We start from the raw sequence: 17702 nt of genomic DNA on the forward strand, positions 1-17702 counted from the left end.
GCTCGATATCCTAGGACATGTAATAGATGACGACAGGATACATGTAGCCTTTGGAAAAATATCCTGTTTAACAGAATGGACTACACCCCAGAATCAAAAGGAGCTCATGCAATTCTTAGGACTAGTCAACTATATCTCCCAGTTCCTTCCACACCATGCCACTGTGATAGCACCACTCACAGACTTTACCGGCAACGCAGAATTTGTCTGGACCGACACTCATGACCAAGCCTTTACCAACATCCAGGAATTGATTAAAAACGCCAATGTTATGCAACCTATCAACTACAGTGAGCCAGAACCGATATGGCTGATTACTGATGCATCGGATGTTGGAGTTGGAGCATGGGTTGGACAAGGAGCCTCTCATGAAACCGCAAGACCAGCAGCATTACACAGCAGGAAATTTACTAATTCACGGATGAATTATGGAACGACGGACAAGGAAGCCCTTGCTGTGATTGATGCTCTTGCTGCATTCAACCACATCCTGATGGGCAATACTTTCACCATTGTTACCGACCACCAACCTCTCACTAATCTTAAAACAGAAAGAGTACCTGGAAGAAGAACAAGATGGATAGGTGAGATCAGCAAATAAGATGCAAAAATCATCTATATTCCCCTGGAAGAACGAACTATTTAGCTGACGCTCTCTCCCGCCTATATGAGAAGCAAGAACTCGTAAACCCTCCTCTTATTCATGACCACACAAGACAAAGCTAAGACAGCCCTGACGATACCTTCTATGAACAAGAACCATCGATGACTACCGCCAGCTCTGCCACTCCCTCCAATCCTTTCTCTTACACCATGTACAGAGCTGCCGGAACTGAATGAGGAAAAGACATTGATGATAAATGGAAAGACAATTGCACCCTCTGCAGCACACCTCCTCACAAGCTTGAACAAAGCAGACTCCACTGGTCCCACTGTTATCATAACACCTATCCTTTTTACCAGACTGAGATTAAGTTCGGCAACAGATACTAGTGACCGTACTATATGTCTGCTGACAATTCCAAAAACACCAGCTTCGACATGGCAGAAGGAGCAGAAGAGATGATAGATGAAGATGGATTGACCCAACCTCCCCATACCTTTAATCCTATTCCAACACGACACCAAGGTCTTGAAGACCTCGAACAAGCAGCAGCCTACATGGATGCAATAGCTTACCTACACCCTCTGCAGTCAGCTCTGCCATCCTCTCCTCCCATAATCGATTCACGACCACTATATGGTGGACCCTTACGAGTTTACAACAATGAAACCATTGTTTCTGTCATACCCCCTACAATTCCCGAGCATCACCGACAACTCTATGAAACCTTTAAAGAAGAGGAAGCTCCTATCGAACCAACAAGAGGATCCCTGATTCATGATAAATGCGATATTAGATCAACTACAGAAGAATTAACCTCCTCTTTTAGAAGCCAAATGATAGCAGGGTATCGCCATGATCCAATCTACTTCAAAGCCATGGATAGCTCTAGGCATGGAGACATCGCCTCCTACAACATATCTAACGGAATGGTCTATACCAGTACCCATTATGGTGAACATTGCCTATACATCCCAAAAGGCTATATGTTCAATGGAATGACTATTAGAGAATATGTCATCACCGAAATCCACAACAAAGGACACCATAGTGCGGACCGCAACCTCCAATATGCCTCAGAATATATTTACTGGCCTGAAATGCGAAAGGAGTTCTGCGATTTCGTCAAACAATGCGAATTCTGTCAGGCAAAAATGGAGTGAACACAACTACCTGAAGGGAAAGCGCAGACCTTCCAACTACCATGTGAAATATTGGAATCCTATATCATCGATTTCGCTGGACCATTCAACAAGTCCGCAGGATATGACACCATCTTGGTAGCTGTAGATCGACTTTCTGGATACACATGGCTCATACCAATGAAGGCTACCAACTCCTCTAAAGACACCTGGAATAACCTCCAACAATACCTATTTACCTCCCATGGGTACCTCCTGTCTGTTGTCAGTGATGCTGATCTCCGTTTCACTGCCAGATTCTGGAAACAAACCTCGACCTCGCTCGGAATAAACTACATTATGGCTGCTCCTGGTCATCATAAGACTAATGGCCAGGCAGAACGAAAAATCCGGGAAGTCAAGTCAAGACAGGAATTAGAAACATGATCAATGAATGGCAAGCGAACTAGGAACTAGCCCTCATTGAACTGGCCGCATATATCAATGCCAGATATTCAGATACCTTGGAAATATCTCCATACAAGGCAATCTTCGGCCGTCAATACCCTCTCCTACCTACAACCCTATTCAAGAACTCCTCAGTGCCTGCATCCAATGACCACCTAAATCACCATCAAGCAATTCAGAATGATGCCTTCCAAGCTATCAAAGCTGCCTGATTCCGAAGCACCACTACTGCTCAGAAGCAATGATGCAAACATGTCCCTATTCCACCAGGTGATATGCTCATAGTACATGGAAACATGTTCATTATCAATGTTGGACACAGCAAGAAATTACAACCCCGATGGCGAGGACCTTTCAAAGTCTTATCCTTTGATGAACATACTGAAAACTACACAGTCCAGATGGATAGACGCATGTACCGCCGCAATAATGCCATTTTCCACGCCTCTGCCATCAAGCAATTCCACCCAAATGATGATTCCAAGTTTCCTGGAAGAATCCACTCTCGACCTGCACCTATCATCATCGACAAGAAAGATGAATGGGAAGTTGAAGAAATCAGAGACCACCACCTTTGGAATGGAAATGATCAGTTCCTAGTCAAATGGAAAGGATATCCAACAAGCGAAAACAGCTGGGAACTACGAGAAGGACTAGAACACGCTATGGATATGGTGAACAAATGATGGAAAGACAATATGCCAAACGAATCACTCCCTCCAATGATCAATTACATCACCATGTGCTGGACACCTACGATGCCAGAAACTGAGTGGTGGCATGCAGAACTCGAAGCTAGAGATGGGTTTTGGGTACCGTACTTTGAGTCGGAATTCAAGAGTAGCGATGATGAAAATCAAGCTATGGAGCAGGCTCTCGACAACCTTATCTGATCACCAGTCACCATCCAAATACCATAACGATGTCAAACTATCTGGAACTCAATGTGAGGCTGCGACAACAGATTGTTGAACTGTTGTTGAACCGCAATGTTATCCAACTTAAAGATTACTTCGAAATCCTCTGGATAGATTACTGTCCTGATTGCGATTACACTTAGGTTGATGTACAGTGCGAATCTGGTATTCGTGACTACTGTGACATGCATTTCTTTGAGTCTAAGTGTTTCCTTAGAGTTTCCTCTTGTCCCTGGTGTAACACTTATGATGAAAAGTTTCTGGCAGAAACTGAAGCCTTTAGTTTCTCGGACTCCACTTTTGATGACTACTAGGTTTTGTTTGTTTAAACAGTTGTTTTGCTTTAGGGAATGTAACCAGTACAGGTACTCGGTTATTGGTTTTGCGTTATGTTTTGCTTTAAGTATCACATTGATACTTGGTTTGTTTTAAGTATTGTTTGATACCTGGTTTTGTTTTACCTTTTGTTTTATAGTATCGTTTGATACTTGGTTTTACGTTATGTTTTGTTTTAAGTATTACTTTAATACTTGGTTTGTTTTAAGTATCGTTTGATACTTGGTTTTGTTTTATGTTTTGTTTTAAGTATCACTTTGATACTTAATTAGTTTCACCAAAGCGTATCAATTAAGACCTTTGATTAGTTTTGTTCATGCTAGATATGATCAGATTTGTGTATTTAAAGACTGCCTGTTTCTACGATAGAAAAGGCAGACTTCAACAGACAGTATTTCAATATACTTGGTTGAACGGTTACTCCTTTGTTCCTCAGTACACTCTCGAAGCCTCCTTTAGTTCTTAGCTCTCGCCTCCTCTCTGGAAGAGCAGGCCACCTGCCAACTATCATATTCATTACCGATAACGTAATTAGCACCTTGCAAATACGTTACACAAACTACCAGTGGTTTTATCCTGTTAATGTGTAATGCCCGCTCTACTCCCCCTCCTTTTCCAGTTTCTACTACTCCTCTGCAGAGTACTAGCTCTTTTTTCCTCATTCAACACAACTGCCTGGAAAGCTGGAATGTGTTTCTTTCTGTAACGATCCCTCTCTGGATAGTTAGTGCTTGGCGACGGGGAACGATACTTCTCTTCCTGTCTTCTTCTTCCTTTGTCTTTACGATAGCTCTAGGCCTCCGCCTACGTTACCGATAGTACAAGACCCTTGTCTTCTACCGGGAACGCCTATCATAAGCTTTCTCTAACTCTTCTTCATAAAGCGCCTTCCTTGGCGTAACGATACCGTTGTAATAAAGATCGTAATGGTGTTTTATATTCGTTGAAGTAATAAGTAGGAAAAGTACTTAGAAGTCAATCTAATTTTATTTAAACTCGTACCGCCAACAGTGGCATATGACGAGCCCCCGCCGGCACAGGGATACCGCTAACCGGCATACCACTAATCCTAGGCTAACTAAGTCTACGGTCCCGCACCTGCCATCCCTGAGTCATGCCCGCACGGAAACTAATTACAAGACCATCAAACAACCCAGCGCCCTCCTCGGTCCAAGTCCGTAGCCCCTCTGGTATGAAGCCAACCAGCACCAAGCGTAGCCGAAGCCGGGCAAGAGACCGACCCAACCAGGTTCCTGGTCCAACAAAATTAAAACCACTACTACCCGGTCTAAATACCGTCCCGCAACACCTCCACCACAGTAAAAAACCAACAACAAACCAAAATATAAACTACAGGCGACACAATGGCAGAGAGGAGGTGACCAACATGTCCGCCTCTCGCATCCGCATGCCAGGCCGTCGACCCTATAAACCCTCTTTGCCAAGTGCCTCCGAGGAGCGTAATGGTGAGGAGGACCTGTACCCGCTGCCTGTCCCCCAAAACAAACTCATCAACAAAAGAAATACATAGAGGTGGTGACAGACCGAAAAAGTCAGTGGGGCCTATCTCCCACCCGTGGTGCCTTGCCCCTGCCAGCCATACCCACTGCCAAACCAAAGAAACCAAACAAACTTCCACAACACCCAGCACGCAGAACCCAAACAAGTCCAACCAGGTGGTCGCAACCCACTATCCGCACAGGTGGCCATCAGTCCAGCGGCCCGCCGGGGAGCTTTACAGCACTCAGCAGCTTCGCCCAGCAGCCCAAACCGGTCCGGAAACACTTAATTAGACATCGCCCAACAGGGCGCATGCCCGACCGGTGCTCGCAGGTGCCTCTCCCCCCCCAATCAGCCCCCCCCAAGCCCCACACACCAGACGCCACAGAGCCCATCCAGCCCCCCCAGCCCCTCAGACAGATTAACCATCTGACGGCCATAGGACAGCTTATACCCAGCCCCGCCAGGCAGCCATTGATCTTGGCCACACGAACAGAGCCCCAACCCCTAGCACCATATAGCCGAGGGGAGCCCACCAGCCACAGCCGGGAGCCACAAAGGAGGCAGCACCAACACCCGAAGGTGGGGGCACCAGCCACACCATCCAACCCAGCTGAACTTCCGAAGTCCAACTGAGTCGGGAAAGAGTAAGCAGAGCCAGCCAAAGCCAGCCCCACAGGTCCGGCAACAGGCACAGACCGAACAAAAGGTAAGAGGTATCCCCAACTGACGCGACAAGAGGGGAAGGGCAAATCGAACAGAAGCAGACAAACAGAAGGTAGGCCCCACTTGCAATGGGTGAAGCCGCCAACCACAGACCACAACTGAACCACCCAGACGCACAGACAACGCGAGTGCCTGGCAGCCAATCGTCCCACACCACCCCAGGCAGCAAAGAGAAACCACTCCAGGGGGTAAGGTTTTTCAGGGTCAAAGCCATCCCCACCGTAGCTAGGAGGTGACACCTGACTGAACCACCGTATATGCCGCAAGGACAAAACTTCCAAGGGAACGGTGATAAACAACATCGTAGGATTCCGACCGTAGAAACATAAAGTAACGAGGCAGGGAGGGGCCGGTGAGGCCCCCTCCCTTAAGGAAATGATGCGGCCGGTACGACGAGTTGATACTTGGGAAGGTCATCAGTCTAACCTAAGGGCGTTTTGTATCGCGAGAACTAAGGACTCCGTTAAAACTCAACAAAAGACATGAGCTGGCCCAAAGAACGACACAGGTGATCCCCCCAAACAGAATGCTCAATCCCCCCAATCGAACGCGAAACCTGCGAGTAGACGACATACAGGAAGCCATAGACATTTTACCGAAAGGGGCTCGTATGTGACCGTAATGAGTGCTCGAAGTGCCAGTATCGTGAGATAACCAGTCCAACGAAACGAGACGCAAGCAAGTTATCCGCCACGCAACGCCTAACAGACCTCAACACCAAAGACCCCGGGAACTACTGAGCGAACTCAGATATCTCCCCCAGGATCCAAGGCATCAAGGCCCATCATGATGGCGAAAGAAACGCTCGGGGCGAAGCGACGGCAAGGATGAGGAAAAGTACTTAGAACAAAGCGTAAAGAACCTATCTTCCTCGGCCGCATCAGCCTCCTTATATAGTATTCTTCCCGCTCATAGTCATGTGACCTAAAGTAGTCATATGTGCGAAACCAAATCATAACAAACTGATCATGTGACCAAAATGATCACATGTTCAAAATCCATGACCTTATAACAAGGTCATGGACAAAACTCATAAACCAATCATAACACAATAAACAAGTCATATGACTCGACTGAGTCATACGCGCGAAACCCATGACCTCATAATGAGGTCATGTGTGAAACATAAATCATATGTGCAAGGCTTACCCGCAAGGCATACTTGTCCGGCGCACGTCCCATGACTCATACTTGAGCCATGTGCGAAAGCATCACAAATCCCACACATAACAAATCATATAACCCTAATGAGTCATATATGTGAAACAATAACATACCTATGACTCACAACTATGCGTCACGTGAAAACCCTTTCCTCGCTAAGCCATATTCGTGACACTTTCCGTCTTTAATGCTTTAGTTACCTTACCCTCTCCCTTCTTGCTTGTTGCTCTTCAAGATCCCCTGTTTTTTTGTGGCAAGCTTTCCCACTTTGCCAGCTTTAAGCCCTGTACCCACCCAATGACACTGGGAGAGAAGCCATGGATGGCAGTTTTTGCACTATGTTTCTTTTTTGATATTGTCTCATTGGTTCCCCTGTTTTTGGGCAATCCTACTATGATAGCAGTGGATGTCTATACCCCCTCTAGTTTGTTTGATTCTTTACATAAGAGGTTTAGAATTCTCAACCTCTATTTCCTCTGGACGTTTTCCTCTGTCTACTGCACCGTCTCCCCCGAGGAGGCTTTCTGCATTCTTAATTTTTCCGCCCTGGTGGTGGGTGACTTCAACCTTTACTACTCTCAATAGGATCCCCACCGCCGCCTACCGAAAAAGAAGATCTGCACTCCCAGCCTGTATGCAGAACTCATGCAAGAATCTTGCTTCTCACTCCTAAACACACCTAAGGTGTACACATGCTTTTCCATGGGACAGTACAATACCGATACTAGGTCAGACTATGTCCCTATATCCATAATAATCTCCTCATCACTACTCTCACCCCCTTAACTTGTGCCTTATTGGAAGGCCACTAACTGGCCCAAGGTACAGGACAATCTGAGCTCCCTTACAATTATTCTACCTCCTCCCCTCTTGACCTAATAGGCATTGAACACTTGGCTTAATGTTAAACTTAGCAGGATGCATTTGATCCTTACCAAGTACACATCCCGGAAGAGACCCCCCACTTGATCAAAACCTTAGTGGTCAGACATATTGTATAACCTGAGAAGAGTTCACTAGTTCTGCACCTGAGAAGTATGTGTCTCCCCTTGAGATAACACTAGAGCAGTTACCTGCTTGGCCAAAAATACCTTTTTTATAGCGATCAGGAAAGCCTAAACAGAACGTGTGGATGGTAAAAATATTTACTTTTGGCAAGCCTCCAGAGCACCTCTTGTCTCTACCCAATTCAACCTCTCCTATGAAGCTGAATGACATGCTACTTTCTCATTTCTTTCCACCAAGACCTCTTACATTGTGTCCGCCCATCCTCAGAGCATTTAGAGTCACCTCTCCCCTGCTAGTGGAAAGAATAGCTACCATGCTCAGCAAGTCCTCTCCCTCCTCAGCCCCTGAACCTGATCTCATATCCTACGCAATGTGGAAAAAGATCAACGCAGCCTGCCTCTCACTACTGGTTATATTCCTCTTTCCCTTAGTTTCATTTAGCTTCCACCCAGTGTCACTTAAGATGGTAAATGGAGTAGTCCTAGATAAGACTGATAAGCCATCTGACGACACTCCAGCCTCTTTCTGCATAATTGTCCTCGTAGAAACAATCTCTAAAATTCTGGAAAGAATAATGTAACTAGTACAGGTACTCGGTTATTAGTTTTGTTTTATATTTCGTCTTAAGTATCGCTTTGATACTTCATTTGTTTTAAGTATTGTTTGATACTTAGTTTTGTTTTGTGTTATGTTTTAAGTATCGCTTTGATACTTGGTTTGTTTTAAATATTGTTTGATACTTAGTTTTGTTTTATGTTTTGTTTTAAGTATCGCTTTGATACTTGGTTTGTTTTAAGTATCATTTGATACTTAGTTTTGTTTTGTGTTATGTTTTAAGTATCGCTTTGATGCTTAGTTTGTTTCAAGTATCGCCTTGATACTTTATTAGTTTTACCAAAGTGTATCGATTGATACCTTTGACTAGTTTTGTTCATGCCATAAATGAACAGATTTGTGTATTTAAAGACTGCCTGTTTCTACAATAGAAAAGGTAGACTTCGACAGACAGTATTTCAATATACTTGGTTAAACGGTTACTTCTTTGTTTCTCAGTACACCCTCGAAGTCTCCTTTAGTTCTCAGTTCTCGCCTCCTCTCTGGAAGAACAGGTCACCTGCCAACTATTGTATCTATTACCAATAACATGATTAACACCTTGCAAGCACGTTACAAATAATGGCAAACCTCTCTCCCCTCTGGTAAAGCCTCTTGGCCTGCTTAACCCACATCAGTACGGCTTCCTTCCAGGTCTCAGTACATTCAATGCCTGCACTACCCTCACCTATGAGGTCTAAACACTCCAACACCTACAGCTTGTAGCTTCTACCCTGTTCCTTGACATGAAGGGAGGTTTCAACAATGTTTTCCCCAATGACCTCTTCCATATACTACACTTCTGGGGCATTTCTCCCTACTTCTGTTCCTGGACCAGAGACTTCCTGACAGGCAGGTAATGCCATCTCATTTTCCAGGACTCTCCCAGGATTATCAGACCAGTTTAGGTAGCACCCCCTAAGGCTCACCCATCTTACCACTGCTATTTATCATCTACATCTCCTCCCTCCATTTCCCGTTGCCACATAGCTTAATCCTATTGTATTTGAACAACTTCGCAGTAACAGTGGCCTCCAAATCTTACAGAAGCAACATCCAATGCCTCCAGCATCTAGTTAAGATATTGACTCAGAGGGGTAGAAGGCTGAGCGTCTTGTTCACTGTGTTCAAAACAGAACTGCTGCATTGGCAGATTCCCAGAGAAAGGGATCCATACTTACTCTCCCTATAGTTATCGATAGCCTGTTCTTTTACTCCTTCTGGGTAATCCACTAGCTCAACTATTAGTTTGAACCCGCCTACCACTTTCTCTATTAGATAACCAATACCCACTTCTCGAAGTGCCCAGCAGTAACCCATAGTGTGTTCTCCATACTTAAATGACTTTCAGGCCCCAGCAAAAAGCTAGCTTCCTTTCTTTACCACAGACTAACCTACTTCCTCTTGGTACTCATTCCACTCTACGGAGCTGATCTCTTCTTGCTCTCAGCCTCCAAGACAGACCAGTTAGCCATCTTCTGGAGACAGGTCCAGAGGTGGATCACAAACTGCTTTACAGAGACTGCCACCGGCATTCTCCTTATGAATCTGTCCTCCCACTGATCCAATACCTTATCGAGCACCACCAACACCTTGTAGCACTTAGGACGGTCTGCCTCCTACCAGAAAAGAACCCAGCCACTTCAGGTCTTTACTCTTTCTTCTCTTCCAACTCAGAATATCCCTCCATGGAGAATCATTGCCTTCTGACAATAGGACTTACACCGGGTTACCAGCCTCTGAACCAGAAAATACCAGAACTGACTCCTTCTGTACGGAGACACCTTCTACTAGATATTATAGTCCACAAAGTAGGCAAACTTGTTGGATATCTCTCCCATATTCCCCCAGCATCGGTGGCTCTCCTCCCTTCACAACTCCCTTTTGCAGCCACAGGCAACTCCCCTTTCCTACTCCTCAAGAAGGATGGCCACCCACTTCTCCTAAATACTTGGGCCAGACAGTACCCGCTCCCAACCTATTATCCGTATTCCTCCAGACTAATTCCTTACACCTTCATGGGACCCGAGAAGTTCATTGCAGGATACAGCTACCAGATGAGGTCAGGAAAGAGTTACATAGCTGCTCACTGCTCCTGGAGAGACCTGGACACCCTGGAAATTTACCCCTATTGCAAGGCAGAACCTGAGACTTTCTACCATATTCTCCTTACTTGCCGCTCTTGTAAAAGAGTCAGAAACTTCCACCTCCCAGAGGTCAAGAGCCTGTATGATGAGGAGCCTCACTGGTTATCACTAACGCTCCTTCACGGCTTGTCTGGCTACCTCTCTGCAACTTTGACCAGTTTCTCTCCTGAGATGCTTGCATTTAGGAATCCCACCCCCCAGTTGTAATGAGACTCTACGAAGTACTATTACAGTTAACCAAACATATACCCATACCGGTATCAAGAGACTACTGTGGTAGGACTGATGGTAGACTAGAGTCTACCGGCTAGAGGTACTGTTGGTTAGGTACCTCAGTTGGGCATGCTATACCATACTAAGAAGTATACGTGTACTAATAAGGAGTAGTAGTTACCCTACTCAGTAGGGTAATCTAAGTAGCCAATTTGGAAGTTACTCTGAATTACTCGATGGTGAGTCCGGGTAGAGTTACCCTAACTTCAGACTAAAGTGACCCTACTTTGGGCTATGGGTTACCCTGTTATGGGGCCAGGTTACCCTACCTTGAAAGTAACTTGTTATGCAGGACTTTGGGGGAAGTTACTAGATTGTTTGTCACATCGAATTATATAGGATGTTCAAATCTCAGGTTGTGCGGATCACTCCCGCACAACCAATTGAGCTCTGAACAAGCTGTAACTTGTAGCTGTGGTGGCTAACACCCCCTTTCGGCCCCCTTATAAGTCTCTGGCATCATGGGCTATAGCCTGGAGAGTTGCTATAAGCCTAGTAAATGTCTTCAGATCGAGATGCTCCTGTAACACCGTATACGTTTCCGCAATCCGTCCGACTGGAATCTGTCCGCAGGATATATGAGGGAGTTGAGGGGAACCTGGAGAATGGTCTACAGGTAGTTTTGTGTAAGACGGACCAGAACTGACGGAGTAATACTACTTTGATGTCTATGGTAGTATGTGAGGTTACCAAAAGCTAGTAGGTAAGGTAACCAAAGTCCATTGCCCCAAAAGTGTAATAGCATTTGAAAATCGTTAGGGACTCTGAGATACTAGTCTAAGGTCATGATAAGACCTATTTCTAGGAGGGTTGACTGTGGGTAGTACCTATTGGTAGTCAATATCCAAAGGGGTCTATCAGGGAAGCTATGTGGCTATCATCTGGAATGATATAGAATTGAGTAGAACCAGATAGATGTTCAGGGGCTGCAAATGCTTGTAGAAGACTAAGTGTATATGGATAGAGAGTTTCATAGTTGGTATCGCATCTACTCGGGCATGACAGTTCACTACTGACATGTCCACCATATGAAGAGTTTCTACTCCTGCTGTTGCATTGTAAATGCAGCAGCTAAATACTTCTATCGAGTAGATGTTAGCAAACCACAAGAACATTCTAGTTCGCTACGGGGGATCTTTGGTCTGACCCGTGGAGGTTAGCTAGGCAGCCCAAGGGAGTAGGGTGCTCGCAAATACAGAGTAGTGATGGGAAGTAACTGGTAGTATATGAAATCTACTTAAGTATATGCGAGTTCTCCTCTACTCTGGCAATCAACTACCTCTCGAGATCAGGACTTAATTGAGTAAAAGCTGTGACTTAACGATATTATGTTTTACCGTTTTGTTTCTTCTAACTCTACTGTTGAGACTTTTGACATTTATTATATTTGTTCACTTTTGCAGAAGAATTCATTTCAGTGCAGTCGCAACTTTGGGATCCATCTTCCTAGAGGGAGCCCCCATTACACCCATCCCTGCCCATAAGCAGCCCCATTCCGTTGTCTAACTCTTCATCCTCTTTTTAGTACAGGAGAAAAAAGTTCTTCTTGCCTAGTTTCTTCAGTAATAGGTTTTCTCTTATGTTTAGTTTGAATGTTTCCCTTTATATTTAGCAGTTTGCGCTTTGCAATATGGTTGTTCGTACTATTTGCAGACACTAGTTTGATTTCTTTTGTTTAGTTTGTTTTGGGATTAAGGTTTTGTTTAAACTATAGCTAGCGCTGCATGCCAGTTCTTGTACAGTGCCTCATCAGAAGTGTTCATAATCTGAAACATGTTTAATTGCAATTGCACTATGGGACCGTGGAGTGGGATTGCCAACAGCGCTCGCGCTCACGTGCATGCAAGTATACCATCAACTCTCAACTACCACCTCTCAACGATCTATAGTTAATAATCAATAATCTGGTATGTATATTTTAGAGTAAAATAATAATAAATAAGGCTAGCTAATACTTTGTATAATCTCTCCTTACTTCCAATACTGCAGCTACTCTACCAGGCATTGATTTCCACAACCTTTCAAAAAACTCCTCGGGAATTGTCTCCCAAACTAAAGTGAATACTTGTACAAACCTCTTCTTAACAGCTTCTTTTCCTCCTAGAGTATCTGAAATCCTTGGATACTGCTGGTGTAATCACTTTTTAAGCTCAGCTCATCCATGCTCAATAGGATTTAAATCAGGAGAGTAAGAGGGGTGTTCTACTAATTCAATAGAATTCCTTTCAAATCATTCCATAATACTACAAGCCTTGTGAACAGGGGCATTGTCTTGCTGAAAAAGAATATCTGCAAGTTGCATACCAAAGAAAATCATTTGATCAATTACAGGAAAAAGATGTCTTCTTAAGAGTCTAATATACCTGACTTTGTTGATATCTTGAGTAATAGGAACCAAAGAACCTTTTCTCTTATCCTAAAAGCACCCCCATACTATAAGTAAAATATCCTTATTCTTTTCCTTTGGGTGAATACAATCTGCAAGCCACTGCTTCCCAGGTTCTCTGAAAACCTACTGCTGTCTTGAATCCCTGGATTACTCCACACTGTACTTATCACTCCAAATGACTCTCTCTAAATCCTCAGCTGTCCAATTCCTATGAGCTGTAGCCCATCTTAGTCACTTAACTATATGAACAGCTTTGAGCTTAGGTCTTGACTTGGCTAGCCATTTATTGATATTGGCATCTCTGAGTACTCAATGCACTATAAATTTATTAGATAATCATGTACTATCACTCAGGCTTATATGAGTACCACCTAGTTGAAAGAGAAATACCCAGTGCATATTTATACCTAAAATCTGATCTAGTCATTTTCTGGTTAGATTTGGCAGGCCGGATGATTATGAAATACTATTGCTGGCTGAGAACGTGTGTGCGACAAGGATGAGGAATATTATCTAAGGATAGATACTCACATGCACAAGTGAGGAAACTTTTAATAGTTGACTATGGTTGGCCAATAATTTGAGCAACCAGAGCAATATTCCAGAGACTGTGGAAAAATCTAATGATCATGCCTTTTTCTACACTGGTTATTTCAATTCGAGTGGTCTTTGAGTTTCTTTTTTTTGACTTTAATTTATATCCAGATCTGTTAACCATTGGAAATTCAGAGGAAATTAAAATTAAAGAATCATTCAAATAAAGGATCACGGTATTGTGGTGTAAATATTATATGGGGCAGGTATTATATGGTCGCGCGATCAGCAAGGTGGTAGTTGACAAGCTGGCATTTTTGGTGAAGTTGCTTAGTAAGACGATCACAAACACTTCTGATGAGGCACTGTACCTTAACAACAAATACATGATAATAATAAAAAAATATATAAACAAAAGACCTCTGATACAGACTCCTCACACAACTACTTAAGTTCTTTCCTATACTACAAGTTGAATCAATACTTTCTATACACTTGCATAATATTATGTGAGAAAGAGGTCTCATTTACAAGAGGTAATGTGAGTACAATATTATTCTCACTATCAGAAGTGAGAGTAACAATAGGAATTCTCTGATCTATCAAGGTATCAGGAAAACAGAAGAGATAAGATTATTACCTGTTGAAGAGCTAAGTACAGAGGAGTAGGATTGTTTCAAGAATAAATAATTAGATAGTAATATTGCAGACTTTAGTCAGAAATTAGTTAAGATCAAATATTATATTCAATTGACCCATTTCCTTAACTTTATGGAATTGGGTTTTGTGAGTATCTTATTACTATGTGTAATAGTTGAGTTTAATAATCCTCTTTTTGTAGATAGTAATGTAAAAATCAAGTTTCCAATTGTTAAAAGAATAATATTGCTGGCTTGGATAGTCAGAAATAGCTAGAAATTAAATATTAAGTTCTATCCAGCCCTTTCTTTAACTCTATTGAATTAGAATTTGTGAGTAACCTTTCAAAGTTTGTAATAGTTGACTTTAATGAACATATATATTCTACATTTTACCTTAAAATGTGATTTTAAGAGTTAATGCTTCAGTGCTCACATAATTATCATCTTGGCATAATGTGTCTATCTTAGCATATTTGGTCACATGACTATGTTTTCCCCAAAAGACTCTTTTATATAATAGATAGAGGTATGATACAGTACCCGAGTGGTGTTCTGTGGGTGTTATTATCCAGGGGTTCTGCCTCTTCGAGCCCTTCATTAAGTTTTCCTGCCCACTTTTTGCCCAGCCACTCGGAAACCCGTAAAAAGGCGAGTGATTGGGTGTGACTCCCCAACAACCTCTATTCTACTGCATTTCGGTGGATCATCGCAGGCCGCGCTTCAAACGAGGAACTAATCTGAGCCATATTTATTTACTCCTGGCAGTATTCAAAGTTAGGGTTTATTCCAGCACCATTGTTTGAGACTTTAATTCTATTGAAAATCTATGGTGCCGTGTCATACGGGGACTACCCAGTGTGTGGTGCCTGGTTCAATGGAGCACAAGTGCTTGTGCTGTACAGTACAGTACTCGTGCAATGAGTTGAACGCCATGGATTCCATTCAACCTGAGCCTCAAGACTAGGTTCTCTCAACATCCATTGTCACACAACCTAAACCACCGTCACCAGTGCTCCTGCTGCTGCTACTGCCAGGGACAGGCGCGTCGCTCTCATAAGTTACCATCGCTTTTTGACCGCACCGATCATCACCTCTGCTGCACTTTTCCCAGCATATCCTCCCCTGAATTCGCTCCAACTTACCATCTCTGCAAACTCAAACATGGCAACTCGGAGAAAGCGAGCAGATACCGTCACCACAAAAGCTCCGGCTCCCAAGAGGAAGCGCGACTCGGATTCGGAATCGGAATCGTCGCCTGACTCGGATAGCGAACTAAGCGACTTGGGAGAGGAGGATCTGGAGGAACCTATCGATTTTCAACAAGCCAGAAAAGTGAATGAATCTGGCGACGAAGATGAAGAGGATGAGGATGAAGAAGACTTTGACGAGTCTAGCGATGAAGACGATACACCAGAGGAAGCCGAGGATTCGTGAGCACCCTTAATACGTACATGTAAGGAGTTACTCTAATTGGACTAGCTACATTTTCGAAGAGGAAAAGGATGTCTCCGAAGACGAACCCCGGAAAAAGGGCACCGGCAGAGCACTCCTGAAGGAACCAGTATCGCGAGCCTCCAACCGTCACAAGCCCACAAACACCACACAAAATCAAAGGAGAAAACCGAGTACTAGCGTCCCAGGCAGCTCACTCAGAGAGTCGATCACGGTATCATCTCGCAGTCGGAATAACCAGAGGGTGGCACCACAGCCGAGAGGAAGAGCGGGGGGAAGAGCGGCAGAGGAGAAACCTTTCAAATTGACACTCAAGGTGGGAAGGGATAAACTTCGTGAAGCCACCTCCAACTGGACACCCCCCCCTGCTGCAGCTGACAGTGGTCCAGGCACCACTGCTGCTGCCACACCCGAAAGTAGTACATCGGCGACCTCAGACGGCATCGCGACGGCCAGGGCTCCTGCAATGACCCTACCTGCCCGCACGGGAAGAGGACGCAAGATTGTGGAAGAAGAAACCTCCTCTTCTTCATCCGAGGAGGAAGACGAAGACGAAGACGCGGAGGGTGAGGAGGACGCAGAAGGTGAAGAAATCGACGTAGAAGAAGACGCAGAGGGTGTCCTTGAGGATGATGGCCTCAACGATGAAGACGCTGAAGGAGAAACCGATGATGAGGAGATGCTGGATTCTGACGACGCCACTAACAACAACACCGGCGTTAATTCTCCGGATTTTAGGAGCAGAACGGGGACCCCTGACTTGAGCAAATTGACCAGAAGGCAGAGGGGCAGATTCGACGAGCTTTACAGTGCAGATCTATTGGAATTACCTACCGGCATAGGCATGTGGCAAAATAACTACATGATTACAATTTGCTGACTATTTTGCAGAGAGGCCAAGTGCAGCCAAAATTGTTCCATTGACCGCAGACGAGGCAGCACTCAAGAGGGCAGAAATGGCTAGGCGTCGGAAGAACCTTACAGACCAGAGATTAGAGGAAGAAAAGGTAATTTTTGTCACGTTCAGATTCTAGGATTAGGCGGCTAACGGGTTTGTCACCTGTCTCTGCAGATGGATACTATAAACAAGCTCCTCAAGAAGCAGACCCCAAGAATGCGCAAAGGTAGAGGAACCGGTGACGCCACACCCGCCGGGGGCCCATATGCCGATTCTACAATGGGTGGCATTTCTGATAATCCTGCACCGCCGCCAACGATGGTTCGTTGGGTCAGCAATGCGGCCGGCATAAGACTCGGCGTTCCAGAAATATGGATGGGCGGTCCTGCAGGCGCAGTTTTTGAGAAACAAACAGCCCCGGAGGTGATTGGGAAGAGTAGGATGGTGGAGATTATTGATGATCCGATGGAAATTGATATGAGAGCTTAGGTATTGAATTGGAAGGGCGTTATAAGTGTCTGGAGAAGGGCTTTGTATTTTTCCCTTTCTTTTCTGTTCTTTTTTTTTACCCCCGCATTTATTTTGCGCTCTGATGGGAGCGGGAAGGGGTCCTTTAATGTGTGTATCACTACCGTAGTTTAGATGTCCACCGTATGAGCCAGAATTGAACATGAAGTTGCTTCAAAAAAGATGCACCCGACAAGTTTTTACACTGTGATTTGTAGGGGCGAATTAGTGTCTATATTACACGGCAATGAGGGACTCATGGATGGCCATGCTATTAATCACAACCAGAGGACGTGGTCTCAATATGAGAGGCATGGAGTGGGTCTTCATCATGTATCATACTCAAGCTCCCTGGTTTCTACTCTATCCTGAGGAGAACAAACACCCCCTTCACCACCTTGGGCAAGAGAGGTCTCTTACAGT

General features: G+C 44.4%; 1 protein-coding gene; it reads left to right on the forward strand.

The window, feature by feature from the left end:
• The first annotated feature begins 15380 nt into the window (after positions 1-15380).
• GSTUM_00008187001 (uncharacterized protein) lies at positions 15381-17461 on the forward strand. XM_002839891.2 has 4 exons: positions 15381-15852; positions 15902-16720; positions 16770-16881; positions 16947-17461. Exons 1-4 carry the CDS (start codon positions 15584-15586, stop codon positions 17259-17261), a joined length of 1515 nt encoding a protein of 504 aa, XP_002839937.1. The 5' UTR covers positions 15381-15583; the 3' UTR covers positions 17262-17461.
• The last annotated feature ends 241 nt before the right edge of the window (positions 17462-17702 follow it).

The sequence above is a fragment of the Tuber melanosporum genome, assembly GCF_000151645.1.
Source record: "Tuber melanosporum whole genome shotgun sequence assembly, scaffold_43, strain Mel28".
NCBI lineage: Eukaryota > Fungi > Ascomycota > Pezizomycetes > Pezizales > Tuberaceae > Tuber > Tuber melanosporum.